At 33.7% G+C, this 26,375-nt stretch overlaps 2 protein-coding genes across 2 annotated transcripts; both read left to right on the top strand.

The window, feature by feature from the left end:
* Nucleotides 1-1,094: 1,094 nt before the first annotated feature.
* LOC123528493 (S-crystallin SL11-like) lies at nucleotides 1,095-7,531 on the top strand. The gene is made up of 5 exons (XM_045308252.2): nucleotides 1,095-1,428; nucleotides 3,449-3,550; nucleotides 5,363-5,475; nucleotides 6,126-6,242; nucleotides 7,090-7,531. The coding sequence occupies exons 1-5, from the start codon at nucleotides 1,293-1,295 to the stop codon at nucleotides 7,243-7,245; spliced, it is 624 nt and encodes a 207-aa protein (XP_045164187.2). The 5' UTR covers nucleotides 1,095-1,292; the 3' UTR covers nucleotides 7,246-7,531.
* A 6,089-nt stretch (nucleotides 7,532-13,620) lies between these two features.
* Nucleotides 13,621-26,171, top strand: LOC123528494 (S-crystallin SL11-like). The gene is made up of 5 exons (XM_045308253.2): nucleotides 13,621-13,825; nucleotides 16,161-16,256; nucleotides 19,039-19,154; nucleotides 20,699-20,815; nucleotides 21,436-26,171. Exons 1-5 carry the CDS (start codon nucleotides 13,690-13,692, stop codon nucleotides 21,580-21,582), a joined length of 612 nt encoding a protein of 203 aa, XP_045164188.2. The 5' UTR covers nucleotides 13,621-13,689; the 3' UTR covers nucleotides 21,583-26,171.
* The last annotated feature ends 204 nt before the right edge of the window (nucleotides 26,172-26,375 follow it).

Below are 26,375 nucleotides of genomic sequence, written 5' to 3'. Positions count from 1 at the left end.
TCGTGCCGCGTTATAGTTTGATAAATACGATAGTTTATCAAAACGACATCTTTTGTTTCATGTTTGAATGTTTCAAAAAGTCAACCTCTCGTTTGTGTATTCACGCTGCCGATAAAAGTAAATGCACAAAACATGACAACACTGGTAAAATGGTAACCTCAATACATCTAAATATTTCGTACGCATTTTGAAAAACATGTTACCACGGGAAATTTCGTCGGTTACTCAGAAACTGTTTAAAGTATTGATGAATTCGCGTCATATGTTCACCCGGGGAATCGTTTGGGATTAATAAATATATCTCGATGATACTATTGAAGATGCATGTTCTTAAATACGTACAACCTTTTTTTCGGTATGTCAGATTTTGGCGTAAATAAGAATGGCCTTTAATTCTCTGCCTGTAAAACATCTGGATATATCAGAGTATTGGACACGCAGCTACAGTCGTTGAAAGGGATTAAATTTATGCAGTAAATGCAGTTCTTGGCTGCTTTAGTGCTCTTATTCTCGAACAAGGAATTGATGAACGAAAACTGTTACATTTTAGACAATTGAGTTCTATGGATCCACATAAACGGCGGAAAAATTATTATTTAAATTTTATAAAAATTAGTATTTAAATAAACCTAGCAAAATCATCGGGTATATACCCAATATATATTCTTTCTTGTATTTTCGATAAAACACAAGTTTAGATTAAAATATGAATTATAGGCACATGTTTGTTCACGAATTCAAGAGTTCACTGTTTATCCTGTGATTGTTTAAATTAACAGTTCAAATGAGTCTTTAACGTCACTGTTGAAATATGATGAAAATTTATAATGTATACGATAATAATAATAATAATAATAATAAATATATAAAAACAGACATAAACTGTCTGAAATCTTTTTTTTATTTAGTAATATATGTACCTGTGTACAGTACCGCTTTTTGACACGATGTCTAACAGACATGCCCTAAAAGGACAGTTTGCTTAAACATGTCAATAATTCTGATGATTATCTTGTTTGATGACAATGTGGAATTTGAGACGAATGGTAACATCTGGACCTTGAATAAATAACTAGAGCGTAATATCAATAACTGAATGACGCATCTAGAGCGGAGAAAAAGCTAGGACGGGACAGGCTTAAGTAATACATACACAGAATACAGTAGCATCTAGAGCGGAAAGTAAAGTAGTAAAGCGTATATAAAAGCGGATAATAAACCAGGATCATTATACAGTAACAGAACAGCAAACTTTGCACAAAAAGGTAGATTTAATAAAAGTAAACATAAAAATGTCTCACGAATATGAATTTGTGTACTTTAATGCCAAACTTAGAGGTGAGACGACCAGGCTGCTTTTTGCTGCTGCTGGTATCCAATATAAAGATACAAGGATTGGATTTGCTGAATGGCACGAAAAACAGAAAGGTATCATCTTTGTTTGTTTAGTTTAAAACCTACTTTAATCGGGTTATAATAAATTTTAAATATTTCTCATTACAAAGATATGCCGACGCGTATCCATTACTTTTATTGAGAGATTCACCAATTCTTGTGAAATATATCATTTTATAATTTTAGCGTCAGCTTTTCGGAAAAATATTTCTATTGTTATCATATAGACATATGCAAGTTATGGTACGTATATAAGACGTAAAATACACATTAATAATGAAATGGCTAATCTAGTATACTTTAACATTAATAATTTATTACTTTGCATGATATTCGAAACAAAACTTCTATCAATCTGATATGCAGATATATAGAACTAATAAAAGATAAATGGATATAATTAAGTATTTGACAAAATTAGCATCTATAGTTATACAAATTACGAATACCAGTATCATTCATTCATTGAGTCAAAACAACTGTGATTAATGTACATGATTATTTTAGTGATAGCAATTATAGTTAAATGCAAGGAGGAGTAGATCAGAGATTAGCATAATTCCAAATAAATGCACACAGTATGTATTGTCCAAATAGTTGTAAAGGATGTCAGGTCACACAGAACAGCTGCCGATTTTTGCTCGCCAGTTGTTCCAGATGAGCCACTGCCACCACCCTACGCCCGACATTCGTCTCTTCGTACGCAATCGTCAATAGTTTTGCCATTTCCACTACAGAGGTCTTGTCACAATTTTGACCCAGTCGTGATTATTCATGTTCAAAATATTTAACTTTATAAAATCTAGGTATTTGGAAAAACCTGATAAAATCATAGAAAAAGTATTTTTATAACAACTCACCCTCTAACAACTACTTGAAACCTGCTCAAAATGTTTGACATTATGAAATCTATATCTAGTCAAAACATGGCTACTTTGTCAAATCAGGTGCGCCATAGGGTACATTTTTATATTGATCTAGACAGTAGCTGGAAGTCAGAATTAATTTTCCTGATAAAATCTACATCGGCACAGGGTTGTCTATGGGCTAAAACTATGTTATGGTAGAAAAGCATTGGTAACACTTTAAAAGTCACATTTGCTTCTTTAGTGGCAGCCCATTTGAACTTTTTAGGAGTGTGGAGGCCCGGGGTTTTTCTTGGAGCCAAGAAATCTTTTTGCTCTTTATGGAAGTCCGATATTTTTACAGAATTTGAAGAATATTTTTCAGAGCAAACCAAAGACATTTTCTTTTATCAACACATTTTTATCATTCAAAAACCACCTTCTGTATTGAGTGTTTTTCTTAAGTACATGAAAGAACTAAATGCAAGTCTTTTCACTAAATTTTCAAATAAGAAACAGTTTGATCCAAATTATAGCTGACCGCTGTCTTAATCAGTTATAAGAAGATTTTGAACCAATTTGCAAACTCCTTGCAAACTCTTCTAAAATTCCAAGGCATGATAATTGTCGGGTAATTTTATGCAATACAGGTCTAATTCAACACTGTGTTACATGGGATCAAACGTGACCATAAAAGGACATGTTAAAAACTGATATGGTCTATTCGAACATTGGTAATCATAGGACACCTGGTTTTTTAATTTTTTAAATGAAATAACATTTCGTTTAACGAAATAATTATTATTTAAACTGTAAATATTGTTTAAACTGAATAAGTTATTTCGTTTAACGAAATAAGTTATTTCGTTCCGTAAGAATGCACTTCTGTAGAATTATAAAAACGTGCACGCGAGTTGTCTTTCAAAAATATCATTTGTAAAAATGAAAATGCAACCATTTGCGCACAAACTATCATAAAATATTTAAGTTGATATAATTAAGTGTAGCTAAGTTCCTCTAATTTTGCTGTTTTTTGACAAGTTTCACCTATATAATAGATTTCTTTAGTTGCAATGGACCGTGAAATCTTTTTCTGCCGAGCCAATCAAATTGAATAATTCATATCATATTAAACAATAATTTGTGTTATGCCCTTATTTAAATTATAAAAGGATTTGTTTTTAATTTCTTGATGCTTTATTTTTCAGATACTCCCCAGGGGTCATTACCATATTTAGTCATTGATGGAAGAACAAAGGTCTCCCAAAGCATGGCTATAAATAGATATATTGCCAGAATAGCTGATCCTCGTAAGTATAACCTACATGTAATGCCTAAAAACAAAGATGCTTAAACTTTGCTTTTATATATATTATTTATATATTGCATGAATCAAGTTACTTAAATGATGAAAATGTGGTCAATGCGGTTTTGAGAAAGTATGCCCAATTTTTGAATTTCTATGCGGCTCCAAAACAGTTTAGGATGATACGCCATGAACATTTATCAGGGCAAATGCCATAATTAAGTCATTCTTCATCTTTCTGTTAGTCATTGTTAATACTAGTGCAATATCCAATGGCTCTCGTAATGTAAACATACCGCCGCTACATAACAGAAATATAGTTAGAAATGGCGTTAAATCTTGTAAACAAAGCGTGTGTCCAATCTAATATTTGTAAGACATTAAGGTAGTCAGCCCGTGATGACACTCGACAGTTTCCGTATGATAACTTATTTTCATTAGGCGATTAGGCGGCAGAGGTGAGTTTTTTGAGTTTCTTTTTTATTAGATTTTATACAAGTTCACGATTCTCGATTATTTTTCGTAATAAGTACAAAAGAAGCAGCTCTTCTGCTTTATATTGTGATATGGCACGAAGGTAAACTTTAAAGTTGTAGAATTGATTTTGACAAATGTTGTCACCTCTAAGATTACTCCATAATGAAGCTTATTTTTAAGTATTCATAAAGATATGTAAGATGCTTCGAGGGTCAAAATAGCTTAAATGTTAGAAAATGAATTCAAATCATTAAACAAGATTGTTAATATTGTTGAAAATTTAGTATATTTCTTCAGAAGGCCTTGAAACTTAATTACTGACAGGTTATAAGTTTATTATTAAAAAGCGTTTGTAGAGGGATACCAGAGGTAAACTGCCTTAATTGTAAAGTTATATATTTAAAGGCCGTTATGTATGTATTCCTCCATGGTGTATTTGTCAAGACCGCAGGAAATTGTTAATGCCGCGGAGACACGGGCTCGATTCCCGACTCAGTTTTTTTCTTGATTGGCATTTCTTAGATAGTTTAGAAACAAAAACTCATTTCCAAATGTTCTATTGTTATTGATATGGCCAAACTTCAATTTTAAGGAAAGGTCATTTTAGCCAAAATCTAGAGGCAATGTATAAAATTAAAATAATTTTTAAATGTACAGTGTAAATCTCCTGACTGACAAAACTGATTTACAACACATTCATGTCTATTATCTACTATCAATGAAGCTTTATTAAAGCATGACACAACTCTTTTTTCATAAAAAGGTGTAGCTATCGCAGTACACAATAAAGATTATAAATAATAAAGTGTGACCTTAATAATATTAATTTCAGTACGTTACTATCAGTTTATTTGTATATATTTTGTAAATGGAAGCGACTGTAATAAAGAAATAAATGAAATAAAAAAAATAGTTTAGAATGATGTACCTTAAATCTATAATTGATTTTTTCTACTGTTAAATTAACATGTATTTTAAGAAAGCAATAAAAACATAAACAAAAAATAATGAAACCAACTTTCTTTTGGTCGATATGTTAAACTAAAACATACTCCTATTTAATTCATCATTTTATGTGCCACGTACTTACCGCCGAGCTAAACGATTTCAGTAATATCTTCTTTAAAAAAAAAAAGCTAAACCAGTCTTCCAAGTTTTTTTTATCACGTATTCGATTCATTTTATAATTCATTGACACAATGAAAATGGGTTGGTTGTTACGTCATAACTTAGTGAACGCACCATCAGAACCACAGAAATAATGATGTTCTCAGTCATTTTTTAAAAAGAATTTCGAGAAACAATATGATCTAAAGCTGATAATTGTATTTCTAACTAGCAATGTGCGGGTCCAGCAGCGAGGAAGAGTTGTATATTAATGAGATAGCGGACACTGCTGCAACCTTGATAGACGAAGCACTAAAACCTTTCACTGTTCCAGAGGAAAAGCGGGTATGTTTGTCAACTAAATTCAAATACTTGCAATTGTTTGGATTTGATGGGTTTTTAATCATATGGACACAGTCAATGTTATAATTGTATGGTGACGTTTCTAGTATTAATGCATGAGAAGCCAACAGGTGCCCGTCCGCACGTTATTACCGGCATGTGGGTGTGTGGGTGTGTGGGGGGAGGGGGGAGGTGATTGGGCTGGGTAGAACCAACAACACCTTCCAGTTAGTTTAACATTTTCCAAGCATGAGGGAATTGTACAAATCCACGGGGTATTTCAAGCCCACTGCAGTAATGACAAGTGATCGACTAAAATATTGAACAAACACGTACTTTTGATAGATATATTTTACAGTACATATATCAATAGATAATACGTGCTAGCAATATGGTACATCTGAAAAAAAAATAGATATAGTTTACACGCAAAATGACTTCGATTAAACTTTAAATCATCTTGCTAATAGAACGCATTTTCTCTCGCTCTTGCTTGTTGGACGTTGAAATATCTAAGATCAGTTGATCCTTTGCATCTTCTTAAAAGTGTAGAAAGTTCCTGATCAAAATTACTGTGGTATTTCTATACTTCATTGTTTGTCCAAACTTTTTTGTCCATTTTGTTATCTGGCGAGGTCGTTTAATTATTTCAGCAAGAAGTAATGACAAACTTTAATGATGTGGTAGCCCCAAAATTGCTGGGATTTTTAGAAAAGTCGATTACAGCCAGAGCCGGAGAGAGTAAGAACGGGTTTGCAGTGGGATCAAAAGTAAGTTGACGTACAAATATTTTACAGGAATAAAAATCACAATGCATCATAAATAATTGTTATTAAACAATTTGTATTACGTTGTTGCGGATATAAAATGTAAAATGTTCAATGATATATAATTTGATCAATATAAACTTACTTCTAAGATATGAAGTAGGCACCTAAACTTTAGTCATTATGGCTTGCCGCTACTCCAAAGGACCGACAATTCATTCAATAAGTGTGTTTTATTACATGACATCAGAAATTAATTTTCACAGATTTATTATTGTTTCTTATTAGTCCAGTAATCATGTGTCGGATATAGACCAGTCATATATGGCAAGTATTAATTGGAGATATATGAAAAGACACTTATTAATGTCAAATGTTAGACCGGTCAAATGGGTGGCTTTATTATGCAAGGTGTACATACAGGCTGGATGTTGTTTCTACAGCATACACCCATATTTAAAGGAAGCCACTTTAAGTGTAACACTGTTAACCTTAAAGCCCTGCTCCCCGGCTATTCAAATTCTTTTGTGTGTATGCAACCCATGATTACACTAGGTAACAGTTAATGGCCACGTGCCACACTTTAACACGCAAAACCACAGGTATTTCATATAGAATTGTATATAAGATAGACTCTAATTTGACAGGCGTCACTGTTAATAGTCAGGATTTTCATGCTTTTTCAGTGAAAATTCAAGGTTAAAAGGTAGAACGGGAGCAGGGCTTTAAAATCGTATTATAGTTACATATCATAACAGCGATATTATTTGATATTGGAACATACTGAAAACCATACTTACGTTTAATGATCTTGTTTTCTAATACTTGCTACATGTATATATATTGACAGCTCTCCCTAGCTGATATAATGATATTTAACGCAATTGAATGTGGAAACCTGACGGAAGAAATATCCAAATATCCCGGACTGAAAGCCAGCACTAAAAAGGTCGCAGAAAATAAAAGAATTGCAGAATGGTTGTCAAAACGACCAACAGGAATGTGAACTTACATACATTATTCCAACACTCGTTGGTTGTCCATTAGTTATTACTACACAGTCATACTTTTCTAGTGTACCTTTGTTTTGAAAAAATAAAGGGAAATTGTACGAACGTTTTAATGTATTTTTTTCATAGAATTGTCTTTGGTTTGAAAAGTTTCTCTTTTTATTTGTAAATCACCTTTCTTAGACTTTTGTAAGACCTTATACAGGGCAGTATTTATTTTCTAGTTTATTCCATTTTACCTTTTAAAAGTCTTTGTTCTGAAGAAAATAAAGATAAAAGCTATTGCTGTATCGTTTTGTCTCTTTTTCACTCAGTCAATACAAGAAAAATATACTTTTGAAATTTAAGTAACAAATAATATACTTGCGGGGCACGTGTTTTAGCTCCAAGTCAGAAGGGTTTAAGGGCAATCCAATATCTTGAGCAATATTCATGAAACTTATATATGACTATACGTTCAATAATAGGTATGTTTTGGCCACTGAAATAGTCAAAAACTGTTATCATTCACAGGAAAACCTTGTTAACACTTAACAGGCCATATTTTCTTACTAAACAATGTTAGATATAATAAGAATGCTTGTCTTATAAAATGTAAGTCAAGCTTTGAAACTGAGCTACCTGGGCTTAAAAACTAGGTCAATAGGTCAAATAATAGAAAACATTGTTGTAAATACCAAAGAGATCAAACACTAAGTAAATAACGTAGATATACTACTGAATCACTAGATCCAAACATAGAACATTCGTCAAAGTTTTCATGTGACCATATGTATTACATGTGATATTTGATCAGCATTTTATTTCTTCATATAAATGCATTTTTGCAAATGTTTAAATGTTTTTCTTTACCAATCAGAAAGGCACAAATCTTATGCTTTTATGCCTTTGGATCGAGTTTCGGTACTTTTATTACCAACAATAAACTATAATAGTAGACATTCTTATATGACTTTAAAGACCTGAACATTTCATTTTCAAGCAGAACAACAGATATGGAATTTATCGTAACGTTATATACTACAATATCTTGCCAAGATATGAAAAAAAGCTTATGACGAAAGGAGAGGAAAAAATAATTTTGTATGAACTTTGACGTGTTGAAAAAACTAGTTCTGAAAAGTTGGACTAGTTTTCTTCAACTTAGCTGTACTTGCGTGACTTTCATTTACAGAGATGAACACTACGTCTATTTAGGCTACACATGTATTTACAAAAACGGTAGATTTAGATTTTGAGCCAGCAACACATTTGGAGTAAGATATTCATTAATTTACTTTCTCTTATACTTGTTACACTATTTCTTTGGTTTGAAACATTTTCAAGTGTATGTGTGACAAGGATGGACGTACCGGCGACAATAACTATCAGAACAAATCAACACCCATTAAAATATTTACAAATTTATTTACAGAAAATGATTATTTACAATGAATAAATGATAGATGAAAAAAAATCTGATTATAAGAAAGAAAGAAGAAAAAACAGCTCAGTATCTCTAGATATAAAGTTCTAACACTGACAGTTCCGTTTTAACGTGACGTGGCACAGTTGTTTCCGTTAATTTTGAACTTTAAGTAGCACAAAAATACAACATATCTTCAAGTAAAGTCCCTTTAAACCGTGAATACGTTGACACCGTTTTGGCTCCCTATGATGGTAGGTGATTGGATCCCTGAGCTGACTTCAGTGGATCACAAAAGTCATCGTCTTTGCGGTTTACGGCACAACTATGGGACGAAAGCTCTGCGCTGGGAAAATCACATCCAGGCGAGTGAAGACAAGTGAACCTCGGGTATTGTACTTCCGGGTTGTGACATCATCACCAGGTAAAATCGTCTGGCGGAAGAAGCTAAAATATATAACATATGGTAAGCACCATAGCAAAACAAATATGTAAGGGCATAAAACTGCTCCTTTGGGTACACCATACCTCCGTAGGCTCCCATAAATAATACGTGCTACTTATACAAAATATATGTGCTAGTAAGTTCATACGTCACGTGATTAAAATACGTCACTGATTACTTCCATTATTACTAAAATTAATTACTGAAAAGTCTAAACTTGAAGTATGAAAAAGATATGAAAAGTTTATGATGAAAAATTATAGATACGGAAATGATAAACTGCAACTAATATTTACAACTACAAATTAGCACAATGCAATGCGAAATAAACGTTATTCAAAAGCTAGCATGAATATAATATCAAATGCCATACAACAAAACAAACACTGTTTAGATATGCTTTAGACGAACACACAATAATTTCAAATTACAATAACATATAACATACATGATACTAGACTTGCCACATAGATTTATATATTACAATGTTTGACATATTTTTTGTAAAAAAGAGTACTTTACAATTAGCATGTTACACAAATTTTTGTACAAATCTTACAGCTTATAGAAACGAAACATTTTAGACTCCTCTTTCGAAATAATTTACAAAAGTCTGAAAAATTTAATAAATTATCCTGACATACCGAAACTAGCCAAAATCACATGCCGAAAAGTAAATGTTACAGAATTCTGTAGAATGACCAAAAATTTACTAAATAAAAATCGTAATTCAAAAATCATACAAAAATCTAACAAATAAACTTCTTACCTCGATCGAGCATAAATTTCTAGCAAGAAAAATCAATTTGACATAGATTCGTCTAATGTCGAAATGTGGTGTGCGCTGGGTATTTCTAGTCCAGTCTATTTGTAGGGTAATGTCCCGCCAAATACTAAATTTCATGGGACTCACGACTAACGCGTGAACTCTGACTATTTGCTTTTCCACGGGAATCATGATATAGCCGGGAAATCTGACTACTTTGGCGCGGATTGAAATTGACAATTTGAGGCCCGTTATAGTGGTTTTGGGGATAAAAACATAAATTACTGAAGTTTATAAAATATCAACTGTCTTTTTACTGAACCGAATTTAATAAAATTTATATAGAAATTTAAGTTATGAAATACAGAAAAACATTAGAGGCATTTTATGCGTAAAATCAGACATTTACCTCAATAACTTGAAAAATTTACAAAAAGATGATACAATACCTGCATTTACACTACAGATACAATGAGGCCCGTATGTCAGTTTGTGACAGTATGGCCTTTTTAGGATTTTATTTATAAAAGGCAGCTCCTGTTTTTAATTGGTGGTTGATGTGTGCGGTCTCTTTAAAATCTTATAGATAACAGTTGTTTGTGTTTACAACATAAATCAGTACGAGACAAATTATCAAGAAAATTATAGTTAAGAAGATTTGTAAGAACTCCTGTTTCTTTTACATTTCTGTATTTCACGTTTAAGTTGTACACCAACAATAAAGTGAATATCACCAAGACCACAACTAAAACTATAAATTTTGCCAGTAAGAGATTTTGTTGATGGTTAAAATATCATTTAAAATTGATTGCTTGCCTTGGGCAGTAAAATCAAGTATATTTAGTTATGAAAATCAAAACTATCACGTATATGTATACAGGTAAACACTTTTTTCTGTTGTTCAGACCGTTTTTAATTATAATATCATTAGAACTGTTTCTGAAATTACTAGTTAGGCTTTTGTTGTCAATTAATACATGCAGATGTTTTAGATACACTGAGATGTATTTGATGAAAATTCTAGTAACACGAAATTTTCACAAAACCAATAATAGACAGACCATGTATAATTTCATTAAAATTTCATGATTTAGTTAATAGATTATTATATTTGTAAATAATTAAGCACATCTCCTTTCTTTCAATCTCTCACACAGGCTTCATTAGTATAAATTAAAGAATCTGAATTTGACAGATGAAGTAGTCAATAATTCAGTATTGTTTTAATTAGATGTTTTTGATGTGTGTGTGTGTGTGTGTGCGTTTGTGTGTGTGTGTGTGTGTGTGTGTGTGTGTGTGTGTGTGTTTGGGGGTGTTGAGTGGGGGAAGGGTAGAGTCACACTGTCACAGTTTAGTCATATGGCGGTATTCAATGGTAGAGGAAGACCCTAGGTGCACCTCAAGGCACTGTTTCAGACATGGGCTGACACCAGAGTATAACCATCAGCATTCCATAAGCCACCTGGACAGTTTACGCGCATGAAGAATTTAAACACCTCATTTGAGGTTTCGAACCTTTATCATTCGACCATGGAGGCCTGTCTTGAAATTAAGTAGACAGTGCAAAAGTATAATTAAAGTATTTTATAAAAGTTATTAAATAAAATGACTTTTGATTAATAAACTTCCTCCCATTTTAGGTGTTATCATTAATCTTTTTGCTACATCCATGTCAAGTATTTACTAGTTACAGGAAATTACTGTAACCGCATTTAAAGCATCTACTTTATTTACATTTAAAAATTATACATTTATGAAAGTTTATTAAACAAAGTTGATTATTACGGTAGTTCTGCACGTTTGATAAACCGGAAGTGATGGCGTAACGTCATTTATCCGGAAAACGTAGAATAAAGGCTTGATTCGGCGTACGGAAATGAAAATCATTTTATCAATTAATTGAAATCTGTGAGAAAATTTATTACAATGGCACTGTTGCTATACTTCTAAAGTCAAAATATGATATTAAAACATATGACACGTTAAAATAATCAAAATAATGTCTTAAGATAGCATGAAATGTCCGGTTCACTTTAATTATGGTCAAATATCTCAAAAATAAGCACACGGATCTATATATTTTATTTCACTAAATTATAGGCCATGTGTTTATTTACAATTGTGAGAAGTTCCATCAAAATCTACATTGTAGAAAAATTTATATTCACGAAAATGTTATGAAAGTAATGATTTTCCTGTAGACTCCCATTATGAAATATTGCGTGAGGTCCAAATTTTTCAAATCAGTCTAGCAAAAAATCAAGCACACGACCCTATCTTTTTTATTTGCTGTATTTTCTAGGTATATTCTGAAGTTGTGAAAAATCAGAGTTTAATCAAATTCTACAATGTAGAAAAAAATTCGATCCAAACGTGCAGAACTACCTTAACACCTTTCCCATTCATCTGGTACTAAAAAGTACTCATTGGCAAGCACTGCACTTCTTGGAGGCAACCATGGTTTATGTTACATCATGAACAAATTTGAAATGATTTCCAATTTTATGGTGACTATTAGCCGGGCAGCTCCATTTGTCCAGTCGTTGGAGTCGGAGTTAAGAGATATTGTATATTTCCTCCAAAGTGCTTTTTAAGAGGACTTTATGGCAGAGATATTCATTGAAAGTATTCTAACGACTGATGCCAGTCTAGACTTCTTATAAAATAAAATACAGTATTGAACAGAATTTCTTTCTCATTATCATTTTGTTTTGTACGACAACAAATAGAAAGAAAATTTTTTAGACATCAGGAAATTATTGCTATATTTCTTAAGAAGGTTTTTAAATTTGGTTATTGACAGATTGTTTATGGAAACACTTGAGAATCCGTTGTTCCAGTATTTTTTCCAATTAGAAATGAAATGCGTTTGTAAAGGAAAGGGTACCAGACATAAACTGCCTTAATTAGAAAGGTAGGAAACTTGTAATTGTCACGGCGACCAGGGTTCGGACATGTTTTTATATCTTTATTTTGCATTTTTTTAAGGTAGTTTAAAAGGCTCAGTTCTGACATTCATCACATGACAAAACTTCAATTTTAAAGAAAGATCATTTTAGCCAAAATATTAATCCAGTCCTTTTAATGTACATTCCTTGCAGATATACGGAGGAAGAGAACAAAAACAGACCGGAAGAGTCAAATAATTTAGAAAGTTGCATCAACAGATGAGAAAACAATTTCCTAATGGCTGTGTTTCATAAACTGAGCCGTGCCATGAGAAAACCAACATAGTGGGTTTGCGACCAGCATGGATCCAGACCAGCCTGCGCATCCGCGCAGTCTGGTCAGGATCAATGCTGTTCGCTTTTAATGCCTATTAGAATTGGAGAAACTGTTAGCGAACAGCATGGATCCTGACCAGACTGCGCGGATGCGCAGGCTGGTCTGGATCCTTGCTGGTCGCAAACCCACTATGTTGGTTTTCTCATGACACGGCTCAACTTTTACTTTTCTGCATAATTGATTTAAATCATACCTGCTTGTCGGGAGGGGTGGGTACTCTGATGTTGCAGTTTTTGGCCGGACACATTAATTTTGCTTATTTATTTGTGTCTGTGTAATTATTAGATACTGAATGAGCGAAAAAATATTATTTTAAACTTCCCAAAACTTTTCTCTTGTTGTACTATACCGGGAAGAAAACATAGCTACTAGGCATATCGTATGTTTAATGAAGATATCAATTAGACTGCGTCCTCAACCTTATCTCACGGGGTCACGATTTTATTATCAAATGCATTTTAAAGCGTTTAAAGTACCCAGTCAAGCGTTCCTGTTAACGGACACGGACTTGTTTACTATAAAATGTGTATGGAGTAGATATGGCTCACAAATATAAGCTTACATATTTAGGTGTAAGGGGGAGAGGCGAGTCTACTATGATGCTGCTAGCAGCACATGGCGAGGAGTACGAAGACTACAGAGTTGACCTGGACAAAGCACAAGAAGAAACAAGGAGTAAGTTTTTTTTCTATTGATACTGTTTAATAGATTCTCGATTTGTTAAGTTCAAATTAAGATTTAAAAGAAATATTTACATGTATGCTGTCAACTGCGTTTTAATTTTTGTACTGTAGCAAAGTGTTGGTTACGCTTTATGTATATACTATGGTGGCATAAAATTGCCACCACTTAGCTATTAGTTTCCATGAAAACTTTCGCGAAAACGAAGGACGTTTTCACGTTAATAATGGAGGATTTCATGAAATTAGAAACATACCTTAACACGAAATTGTGCTATTTAGTGCAGTGAACTGACACCATTTAAAGAAAGTGAAAATTTTATGAAAATAATAGTGGTTTTCATGAAACCAGATAAATTTTCATGAAAGCAAAAATATATTTGCTCGATTAGCTCAGTTGGTAGAGCACCTGACTTGCAAGCAAGGGTGTCGTGGGTTCGAGTCCTACACTGGGCAGATTTTTCTCCTAAAAATACAACATTGGGGACGAGGTAAATTGGAAAGTGCAGGCTACAGTGGCCATAGCATGCGGTATTTGCAGGGGCAATACTCTGTTGGAAGCTGAACAGTTGATGCCTCGTTCTGCGATTTCACTGTAAAGGAAAGCTAAGTGGTAACGTTATGAAGAGCATGCGGTTTGCAAGGCTACACTCTGTTGGAAGCTCAAAAGTTGATGCCCCGCTCTCTATTCGACCATAAGGTTAAGCCTTCAAAGTTTAAGTGAGGAGAAGTATAGTGATTCCAGGCTTCTGAGTAATCAGGAGCCCGGTAAGCTCAGTTGGTAGAACACCTGACATGCAAGCAGGGGGTCGTGGGTTCGAGTTCTAGGGCAAATGTTTCTCTCCTAAAAATACAACAGTAATTTTAGTTGGAACTGGTGCTCGAACTCACGGCCACCTGTTACGTAGTCAGTGTTACCACTGGACCGCTCTCTTATGAGTATCTGTTTACCGACTCCAAATTTATATCCTTTAGTAAAAAATATTATGAAAAGTTTAGTTAGCTGGTAACATGAAACTTTATCTGTTATATTGTGGCAGTTTAAAGCACTAACTAGCAAATTTTCATGCCAAGATATTTATCTTGTATTCATGAGAAATTTATCTGTTTTCACGATATTATTTAGTTTTCGTGAAAACCTTTTCGCGAAAGTTTTCATGAAAACTAATAGCTAAGTGGTGGCAGTTTTCTGCCACCATACTACACAGATATTGATTGTTTTCGTCACATTGAAAAGATAATGACCACTTCTGCAGTGATCATTAAATAAATCGTTGTCATTCTGTTCAACTGTTCAGTTACGCTAACATTTATGAATGACAAGGTCGTTTCTTTCGATAATTATATATTCTGATTCCAAATTACTTTTACAATATCATATTGCATTGCTATTTGTGTTATTTCATTGTAGTAATGGTATCTGTTTCATTTTTATTATGTATCCTGTATTACACAACATCACGTAGTCCAGTAGTAAAGATAAATACATGTATTCCTTTATATACAATAACATTAGCTCGGTATGTCATTGAGTAATTTACATTAGTTTTATTCTGTTCCATTTTTTTATCTTATCATATTTCCTTTGTCCTTGTACCTACTGTTATAGTATTATTACCGTCGTATTATTATCATATATAATATTTCACCGGTTTCCCAGTTTTATTGGTTGATTTCTTGTTATTTTAATCATTTGCTCTTATGGTCAGGGTTCAATTCACTCACAACGGCTAGCAATAGGTCGATGTTTCACCACACGTGCACGTTGACTCTACCTCCATCAAACCATGCTTTGACTTCCGTTCCTTGAAACCTTGCGAAGATAGTGCCCTAATGATGACCCGGTGGTCTAGTGGAAACGCGCTTGGCTGTCAGTTCAGAGGTCCTGGGTTCGAATTCCGGTCCAGGCACTTGAAATTTCTGAGATGCTCTTCAGTGACTTCCACCTAACGAAGAGGCCGGTACTGGTTCTTGCCAGGAAAGACGGCTTCGCGTGTAAGAACGAGACTGTCTATTCACAAAGAGCTAGGTTAAATTAGTCAGGCAAGCTTGTATCTAAAAGGATTTCTCTCTCTCTCTCTGTTCTTGGGAGCTTTGTCTAACCCTGTCCCTCTGGTCAGATCGCATTGTGTCTGTACCAGTAGAGGACATTTGGGTCCCTGAGAGGCTGCCATTGCGCTATGTAAAGCGCCTTTGAACGTGTTTATCATGAAAAGGGCACTATATAAATCTGGTAAATTATAATATGATTTCGAATAAGAATATACCAGCGATTATTTTAATTGGTATTATTTAAATTTTGCACTTTCATACGCTGTTTTACTTTTAAGAATCCCCACAAGGAACTTTACCGTATTTGACAATTGATGGGAACACAACAGTGGCACAATGGATGGCAATAAATAGATACTTTGCAAGAGAATTCTGTAAGTTATTTTGAAATATATTACATAATCCTTGAGTAAAAAGGCTTAGAAATATAGCAAGATCGGGAATTCCATAAACTGCGCAGACTGATTAATTTTTTTTCCACCAGCAGACTTATAGCAACCTGGTCTGTAGAGGTTACAGTCAAGTTTTAACAGTAAGGTAACTTGAAGGAAACCTGAACTCGCAACGTCTGGGAAATGAATAGTCCGTATAAGGTATAAGGCTAACTGCAGCAGAGAAAGAAAACGATAAACTCAGTTCAGATGCAGATTTTTTTTTTTTTTTTTTTTTTTTTTTGTAGAAACACGCTGTCATTCGAAACAAATGGCTAACAACCCGCCACATACTCCTTCAGATTGTATGCTGACATTGGAATTACATATAAAATAACACATTCATATACCAGAATACTCGGGCTTTTGCATATACATCAAGGTTCAGTCATGTCATCTTATCGAAGATGATTGAGGAAAAAGTAACAACTATTTTGGTGATGGAAGAGCATTAGTGCCAGGTGCGTTTTATTTATTAACTCGAAATTTCGAGATACTAACTCGAAATTTCTGGTTACTAACTCGAAAGTTCGAGATATTGTGTTACTAACTCGAAATTTCGAGATATTTAACTCGAAATTTCGAGTTAATAAGTCGAAATTTTGAGTTAAGTAATTCGAAATTTTGAGTTAATAACACGAAATTTTGACTTCGTATCTTGCCCTTTTATCCGCAAAATTTGAACGTTTGTCCGTCTGTAAAAGGTCAAAAATCTAATGGACGACTTTTGACTCTTCAAAGTGGAATTATCTGTCTGCACATCCATATATTGTACCCAGCATGTAGCGACTTGAACATATACTACCATACATCAATGTATGACCTACCCCATACCCTCTAGAGCTTATCCAGATTTCAAACTGTACCCAGGATATATATCTTCATTCACATGTATAGTATGTTCAGGTGGTAGGGGCTCGAACTAGGTCGAAAACCTTCCAGATATGGTCAAAATAGTGAGAATTCTTCCCAGTCACCTTCCATGACCTCTTCTCAAAATCTAGATCTATCCAGGTACCCAATCTTGGTCAGACTCATTATTACACGTTCTTGTAGGTTTTGTGTATATTTCCTTTCTATATGGGCTCAAACTTGGTCGAAAACCTTCCAGACTTAAACATGGCTTAAATAGTGATATTTTTTATGAGCAAACGCTGGTCGGTCAGCTTAATCATATGACCCTGTAGGGCTACCCAATGGATACACCAGGTACCTAATCTTGGCCAGGACCTATACATCAACATAAACTATTGTAGTTAGTAACTCGAAATTTCGAGTTAATAAATAACACCTGGCACTAATGCTCTTCCGTAGATAAGAACAAAACAATTGCGTACATTCTTTTATCTGCAAACTGGCTAACAAAGACAATCCAGTTGCTATTAGCTGACATTTGTGATTGATTTTCATGTTATATTGAAGTCATATTCAACTGTACTTTGAGCAAAAGGCTAAATTTGTTATGTTTATCTGCAGTCTATTTAACTAAGTTTTTCAAAAGACTTAAAATATTAATTGATCCACTTTTAACTCTGGATGTTGTATCATATGAACGACGTCCGAATTCTGTAGAGAGTATTTCGTGTAGCAGCAAATGTGAAAGTCGGAAGGGAAAAACACCTAATAGGATACGGAAAATGTACGTTTTTCAGCGTGATATTTTAAAATTTTAACAAAATAAACAGAAATGTGATACATGTATCAGATGTTGGTTGTTTGTCATTCAGTTTATCAGTATTTTATCTCTGAACATTCGTGTTATATCATAACATCTGTTAATCATGTTAGAAGCTATGTTATATCATAATTTATTAACGATATTTAATCATTTGCTAGTTACGTAAAGTGTGGACAGTAACGAATCTCGTTTATCAACTGGTGTACATTTAAAAAAATACAAGTTGAAAATAGTTTACTCATATTTCATTATATTTACGACCTAGCACTTCCAGCATCAATTTTGTCATTCTATTTAAAGAGCTGTTAATGAATTCTCACTTAAATATTTAATTTCTCCTCTGTATATTAGTGCCTCTACACAACATCAGTCTTAAAAAACCGTGCGTCGACTTGTACGTGGGCTTTTTTTTTTTCTTATTATTTTTAGTTCATTCCCACCAAAATGGAGTTTTCAAGGGTAGATAACTCTTTTTTAGTACTGGTGACCTATGACCTGTATTGCATTTCTTTGTTTCTTAGATGATTGTCCTCCAGTATCTAAAGTTTGAAGATATTCTATTATTTGGAAAAATTTCGCCCGTCTCATATGCAGAGACTAGCGTACGCCTTTAAGTCGGTATTAGGGACCGACGTGATGGGTGTTACATATTTAATTACTTCTCATTAACAGACGTAATCAAGCCAGGTCTGCTGTTATGTTCTTTGATTGCGATCTACATGTATCTGTTATAATACTCGTTTTATGGCAGCTTTTAGGCCAGTAAAAAGCCCAGATTAATGCCAGATTCTCGGTTTTTACACACAGTAATTATTTATGTATCTTATTTATAACTTATCAGAATATTTTATGTGATATGTACAGAAATTATACTACATGTAGTCTCCTATAAGTTTTTAATAGAATGGTCTTGCAATAGTTTATATGTAATTGTACACTGTAATTATATGTTGTATGCAAGAATGAGACGTGAATAAACATATAAAACTATATTATTATAAATTATTTTCTATACATGTGTGTCTACATATTATTTTTGTTTACCAGCTATGTATGGGCAAACCAACTTAGAGGCTTTATTTATTGACGAGATAGTGGATACATGTGTTACATTGCTTGAGCAGGCAGAAAAGGCGTCCGCCATTAGAGATGAGAATAAGAAGGTGAGTTTAATATGAATATCCAGTTCGATCCATCTCTTCCATAACAAGGACTTTTCTTCAATTTCTCGCTGAACTCAAAACAAAACAAATTAACACTAGGTTTTTCCTATGAAAATTATAAATTTGCCCAAGAAATTAAAGCTATTCAAAAAATCTTCAATGTCAAGAAAATTCAGATTTTTAGCTCTAAAGGCCAGTAATTGATGTATTACTTATAATAATTACTTATAATTATATGAAGCTAGAAAAATAAAGAACTGTAACAGATTTGAAGAAAAAGATGTTAAACCCTTACCCTGCTAAATTTCTGTAATGAACTAATCCATCTTTCAATTTGGACAGTACCATTAACTGTTAAAATGGTGCTTACCAAAAAGATACTGACTGAATGGCGAACAGTGTAAATCATGATCAGACTGCACGGATGTGCAGGCTGATCATGATCTGCACTGGTCGCAAAGGCAGAATTAGTCGTGTCCAGCATCATAAGGGTTAACACAGTACTGGAGATCAATATGATAACACCAATACTAATGCAGCATATCATAAATAGATTCACATGTAAAATGGTGGCACACGGTCAATTCCATTACGTCCATACCATAGATCTACATGGTTAAAAAATTAATTAATTTCTTAAAAGAAGTATTAAAAGTTCTCAAAAAAATATCAAACAAATACAGCATATCAAGAAGTTTATACCACAGCATTTTTGTCATTACATTTTAAAGTCAGTGCCGACACTATCCAGGGTATTTAAAATTGTTGACTGTTCGCCTGACTGTCCTTTCGAACATCCGTTCGCAGTGTAATGTCTAATCTTCTTGTTGGATCTTAAAGATTTCCGGATGTTCCTTTGTATTTTTTTATGAAGAAGACTTTGAAACATCAGCAATGTATTTATATCTCTAAGTTTCATTATCTTGAACACATATGTCGATTCTACATTAACAAACGTAAAGGCTAGTTTTAATACAAGAAAATGATTTTGCACTGTGCAATTACTGCAGCTGTGGTTTAAGAAGTATAACGATTATAGGAATAATGTACGCCAAAGCATAAAACACTGAGGCGGTCATTTAATTTGCGTAAACTTATTTGTTAATTTTCATAAAGCACTGCAGTATTTTACCTTGTATCTTAAGCGTTCTCAGACTGTATTTCTGAGAAAAAGCACGATAGACTACAAAGACACACACGTACAGGTCAAAGGTAACCTTCTTTGATTTAGAACCAATTTCTGTGATACATTGTACTGTTTTGGGGTTCAGTAATGTCGATGATTTTTAATGGATTTCGAGTCATAACTAGAGAAATTCTGGAGCTGAATAATGTCAAACGACATACGTTAGTAGCGTGGATTCGTGCGTTTTTAAAGGTTAATTCCAGAGATCTTATTAGAAATATAAAATACAAAAGTTGCTAAAACAAACAGACATCATGGTAACTAATACGTTTATATAATAATAGTTAATCAGTCCTTAGGACTATATTGTTCACTAAGAATTAATTTCAAACATTTTATTTCCAATTAACTATTTTAGAAAGAGGCAGTGAAAACCTTTACTCATGAGATAGCACATAAGTATCTAAGATTTCTAGAATCTTCAATAGTATCACGAGTAGGGGAAAAAGAGACTGGATTCGCCGTTGGGTCAAAAGTAAGTGAAACATTCTCTTTTTGACTGTGTGTGCATAAGTATGTGTGTATGCTCTCTGCATGCATCTTTAATAGATATTTGCCGTTGTCATTTTTAGGTGTTTAACATTCTCTGTCCTTTAATAAAGACCGTGGCATGGTTATATATAAATTTATGCGTACTATATATATCAAAAATGACGTTCAGTGTCTTTTTCCTATGCATTAAAATGTACGTTTCTAATCAATTTCGTTGTGACTACTTTGTACACCTAAAGTAGGGAGTGAAAACGGTTTCTTTTTTTTGTTTTTGTTGGGTTTAACGTCGCACCGACACAATTACAGATCATATGGCGACTTTCCAGCTTTGATGGTGGAGGAAGACCCCAGATGCACATCCGTGCATTATTTCATCACGGACGGGCACCTGGGTAGACCACCGACCTTCCGTAAGCCAGCTGGATGGCTTCCTCACATGAAGAATTCAACGCCCCAAGTGAGGATCGAACCCACATCGGTGAGGTGCAAGTGATTCGAAGTGACTTTAACCACTCTGAGGCCCCCTTAAAAATGGTTTCTTATTACCATGTATAGTCCATACTACGATTCTAAAAATGACAGATGACATTTTTTCCATTTCAGCTCTCCCTTGCCGATATAATGATATTTAATGTAATAGAGACCGGGCGCCTTGAAGGAGAATTAGTGGAGTATCCCAGAGTGACGGTCAGCAGAGAAAAGGTGTTAGAAAATGAACGGATTGCAATGTGGCTGAAAATAAGACCATAGTTGGGTGTGGACAATAACTAGTCATTCCAATGAATCCTATGTACAATTACAGCAATATTTAAACTTTTCACATTTCAAATACTATAAAAAGAAAAAGTTTCTCTACTAAATGTTGTCTGTCAACGAATGTCCCCACCTGGGAAAGACAGAACAACTATTTTCCAGTGGAGCTCTAGACATGTGTTGTATTTACCTCCCAGGCGTCCTATCTAGACCGAAACTGCTGGAAACAGTGCTAGTTTCAGTTACCTCCATTACTGAATAGTACCCTGGATATTAATCACGACCATTACGTCACTAACTGTATATGAAAAATCTGAAAGTGGAAGTTCTTACATATCAGTTACAGGAACAGACCAGATTTGAATAACTTGATTCTTCGTATAGATATATTGCTTATATTAAGTTTTTTATAGGCTGGTCATTTTAAATTCTGGGGCTGAACTAATTCCAACATAAACTTTCTGGTGTGGAATAAGTAGTATGTAAGGAAATGAAACATAGAAAAAAAGTCCTCAAAAATATCAAAGCACATTTTTTAGATATTGCATCTGTAATTCTGAAGTAACGTCTACATCTAATTCTCTCCGCCCACAGGCGCGGGGTATTTGTGATGGCCTTTTGTGAGTGCTGTGTATGTTGTAAATCGCTGCAAACTACTTAATCTATGATTGACACGTTGCTCTAGGTCAACCATTTAATGCTTGACAACCGATCGGTTTGTAAAATTTCAAATTTTTATTTTTAATGTCTGATCTGGCCCATAATAATAGCTCGGATTTAACAACACAAACGAGAAAATTATGTTTCACTAGAAAAAAAACAAGCAGGAAAGAAATCAAAGAGCAGAAAAAAAAGCAATTTGTGTCGGACATCACGTGGAAAATTCCTTTCGTTTTCAGTTTGATGAATGCGCCAGAAAGAAGGTTTCCTTTTTCGTGTGTAATAATTTTATTTTTATCTTATTTTAAATATTGATTTATTATATTGTAGGCATTGATATTTGCCACATTTATTTCATATGATAGGGGTATATGCCTTTTATTCCAACCGAAATTCCGGATACTGCTTTGTACATGCATGTAAAGTTAATTTATGATAATTTTTAAACCCACTTTATTATGTTACTTTTATTGGTATCTATATATGTATATAAGTAAGTTTTATACTACTACTTCTGTATAAACATTTGTTAAGGATTGTTGTATGCTGTGTATCGTGTTGTTAAAATGTCGTTGTTTCTATGTATTAAGTTTGCAACTCCCTCTGCAATTTCTTAAAGGTACAAGGCTCCGTCATCTTAATGTCTTGAACAAACATCCGTAAAAAGTGTCTTATATTTTTAGTTTTATACTTTGATTATTTTATTCTTAAGTTTAGTATTTATGTGTTTAATATTTGATAAGCATAACTATAGTCATTTTTTTTACAAATGCCACCTAATAATGAGGCAAAAACTGGCGTTTGACCCAAGGTGACTTGCATTTTAATGTATCCTTGCTCTATTATCTCAGTGTAGGTTTCGTACAGGCTGACCTTTAGCAATATCATAACAATGGTCTTTCTTGAGAGGCGACTGATTGAACAACATTGAATGTTTGTCCTTCCAAAATACCAGCTGATCAGTACATTACTGTATATAGTGGTAACTATGTTTCTAGTAGTGAACTGTCTAGTCAGTATTCATTGCTGTGTATTCATAAGCTGTTCTAGGAGGTTAAGAAAACAACAACAATACCCTCTTAGTAAATACACCAACGTAATCGTCAACATATAACACTTGGTTTATAATTTTCTTGTTCCTTTTAAACTGTAAGTTTCACGTCTCTGGGCGGGATAAAATGATGTTTGTTGTGTTTCATTCATTGTACATCTTAGTCCTTCCTCATCATTAACTTTAAAGTATCATATCAGAATAATTATCAGAATAATGGTCTTGATAACATCTGAGCTAAGTTTGAAACTCAGTCATTTCGGATGAACAACTACGTAAGTCTGAATTTAAGCACTACCTTGTGTATGCAATACATTTCATTCTATATACCGAAACTTAGATGTCGATTTCGCATATATGGGTCATAATCAATAATTAGGTCACTAAATACAACAATAAAATCCTGCTCACACTACAAAGGCAATGTTTTTCTCCAACATTCATGAAACCCATTCAGACTGTCTGTTTGCCTAGGGTCTACAACAAAGACACCATTATCGTTATATCATCTCCTGTTCTATCAGTACTATGTACACTGCTTTGTTTAGCGCGGAGTTTCCTTTTGCTGCATCTTGCAGCAACTTTCTACTTGTACATATTGTGGCTGTTACTGTGGATCATATGAGTCACGTCATGAGAAAACCAACATAGTGGCTATGCGACCAGCATGGATCCAGACCAGCCTGCGCATCCACGCAGTCTGGTCAGGATCCATGCTGTTCGCTTTCAAAGCCTATTGGAATTTGAGAAACTGTTAGCGAACAGCATGGATCCTGACCAGACTGCGCGGATGCGCAGGCTGGTCTGAATCCATGCTGGTCGCAAAGCCACTATGTTGATTTTCTCATGACGTGGCTCATATGCTCTATTGTTCTACTACTGGTATACTACAGCAAAAATGCGTTCTTTTAGTATCAATCAAAAAGATATATTAAGATCTCTAGCACTTACTGGTAGCCTACCTTTAGTATTTTACCATCTTGGTCATAAAACGTTGGTGTGTAAAGTATTCAGAACAGAGTTTCTAACCAAATTTATACATACATATTTCTAAAACAGACTTGTCGGCATTGGAGTTAAAAGGTTTAAACACCAAACATGTGAATCTCAATGTCAGAAACAAAACATTCATAGGGGATTCGTGAAACAAAAATGTATTCACAATGTTACTGCAGATGGGTGGGTACTTGATAATATCAATATTTGCTCGAAATTCATAAACAGTTACGATAATTAATTATGCTTCATGAACTGCTTTATTATGTCATGCATGCATGTGAATAAAGAAATGATACTAATATTTTGTTTAACCTTTACCCTGCCAAATTTCTAAAATGGACTTGTCCATCATTAAATTTTGGCAAAACCATTTATTATTTGAAGGGTTTTTTGCTGAATATTTACTGACTGAATAGCGAACAGTGCAGACCATGATCTGCACTGGTCGCAAAGGCAAAAATATTCGCCGCCAGCAGGCTAAACGTTAATTGATTTTATTGTCTATAAATTTGCAATATTTTGTGAAATTAAAATCTGAAGGAAGCTGCCCTTAAATATTACCTAATTTTCAGAGTTAGAGGTGTTAGTGACAGATGCAGACAAAGATTGGAGATTTTTTTTATTTTAAAATATATAGATATATAGCTCTTATTAGAGTTAATGTATGATAAAAAGAAAAGAAAATATAGCGTTCACCAACGCTGTCCCTCTTTCGGAAAATAGCTTTAGTGTTGAAAAGCTATAAAATCTTAATGAAAACGGTTAAAGTAGTGATATGATGAAGTGTATTATGAATGATATCGGAATATCTCAAATATTTGAATCAGAAACAATTACTGACCTCAAGCAAAAAATTTAATACGAGACAATTATGCGGAAAAATGGTTATAGGGAATTCAAAACGTCCGGATGCTACGGATTTACAGAACATTCAAACACAAGATCAGATGTGAAGACTATCTAAGTATTAACTTTAAAAAGTACGAACGTTCGATGCTGTGTCAATTTCGATGTGGTATATTGCCTATACGTACAGAGACTGGTTGATATGTTGGTGAAACGCCAGAACAGACTTTGTAGGTTTTGCACACAAAATGTACTGGAAAGCACAACGCACTTTTTGCTAGACTGTGACTTTTTTGTGATATAAGAAACTCTATTTATGGAGATATTTTAACCAGTAATGATTTCCGTTATCTCTCGATAATAGAAAAAAAATTGTATATTGGAGCACATGTAATTAAAAACAATAAGAATTCCAGTACATTCAAAATAGATAATTGAAGACAGTGATCAAGGGGAAATAAGCAAGTTTGCTGCATTCTTATTTCAAATTTATTAATCTCCCATTTCACTAGTACAAAAGCTAATGTCCCTACTTGATAGCTGAAACAGCTTACATGATACAGTTTTCTACATTGCTACAGTGGCCTGCAGTGGCTTACTGTAGTGTTCTGTATGACTACAGTGACATGCAATGACTCACACTATTCTAAAAGGGCTACAGTGTTCACTACAGTTTTCTGTATAACTGCAATTGCCTGCAATGTTCGAAAAACGACGTGTGTCAGCGGGACAGTGGTGATAAAAGTATGTCAACTGGACGGCCTGGAATATAACGTGTGTTAGCTGGATGGTGAAATCAAACACGTGTCACCTGGACGGTAGGAATAGAAGAGGGATAACCAGCTGTGATATATTACGTGCCAGCCGAAGAGATATATAGATAAATAGATTTAAATAGATTTATTTCGGCAAAGGATATCATTTACATGATTAACAAACACAATAAGCATCATTAAATATTATATTATGCAAAAGAAAACCATGGCATACTCCGAATACCATTGATAACACAATAAAGATCAAACTCTTATTTCCATTGTGGTTCTTAGTATTAGTGGCATGACATAGAGAGGCAATGATTAAAACATATTATTTAATTGAAAAATTACATCTTTATCCCAAACTGAAATTATCGAATTGAAATTATCGCAGGCAGAATAAATATATTATTTAAATGAAAAATTACATCTTTATCACAAATTGCAATTATCAAATTGAAATTATCACAGTCAGA

The sequence above is a fragment of the Mercenaria mercenaria genome, chromosome 13 (genome assembly GCF_021730395.1).
Source record: "Mercenaria mercenaria strain notata chromosome 13, MADL_Memer_1, whole genome shotgun sequence".
NCBI classification, from domain to species: Eukaryota; Metazoa; Mollusca; class Bivalvia; order Venerida; family Veneridae; genus Mercenaria; species Mercenaria mercenaria.
The sequence above is the reverse complement of the archived record's forward strand: the minus strand, read 5'-3'. Positions and strand labels throughout refer to the sequence as shown.

Bases quoted from the DNA above. Each gene is read 5' to 3' on its own strand.
- LOC123528493 (XM_045308252.2), top strand. From the start codon at position 1,293: ATGTCTCACGAATATGAATTTGTGTACTTTAATGCCAAACTTAGAGGT. The intron at 1,429-3,448 runs GTATCATCTTTG...TTTATTTTTCAG, and splicing joins ATGGCACGAAAAACAGAAAG to ATACTCCCCAGGGGTCATTA. The intron at 5,476-6,125 runs GTATGTTTGTCA...TAATTATTTCAG, and splicing joins CTGTTCCAGAGGAAAAGCGG to CAAGAAGTAATGACAAACTT.
- LOC123528494 (XM_045308253.2), top strand. From the start codon at position 13,690: ATGGCTCACAAATATAAGCTTACATATTTAGGTGTAAGGGGGAGAGGC. The intron at 19,155-20,698 runs GTGAGTTTAATA...TAACTATTTTAG, and splicing joins TTAGAGATGAGAATAAGAAG to AAAGAGGCAGTGAAAACCTT. The intron at 20,816-21,435 runs GTAAGTGAAACA...TTTCCATTTCAG, and splicing joins GATTCGCCGTTGGGTCAAAA to CTCTCCCTTGCCGATATAAT.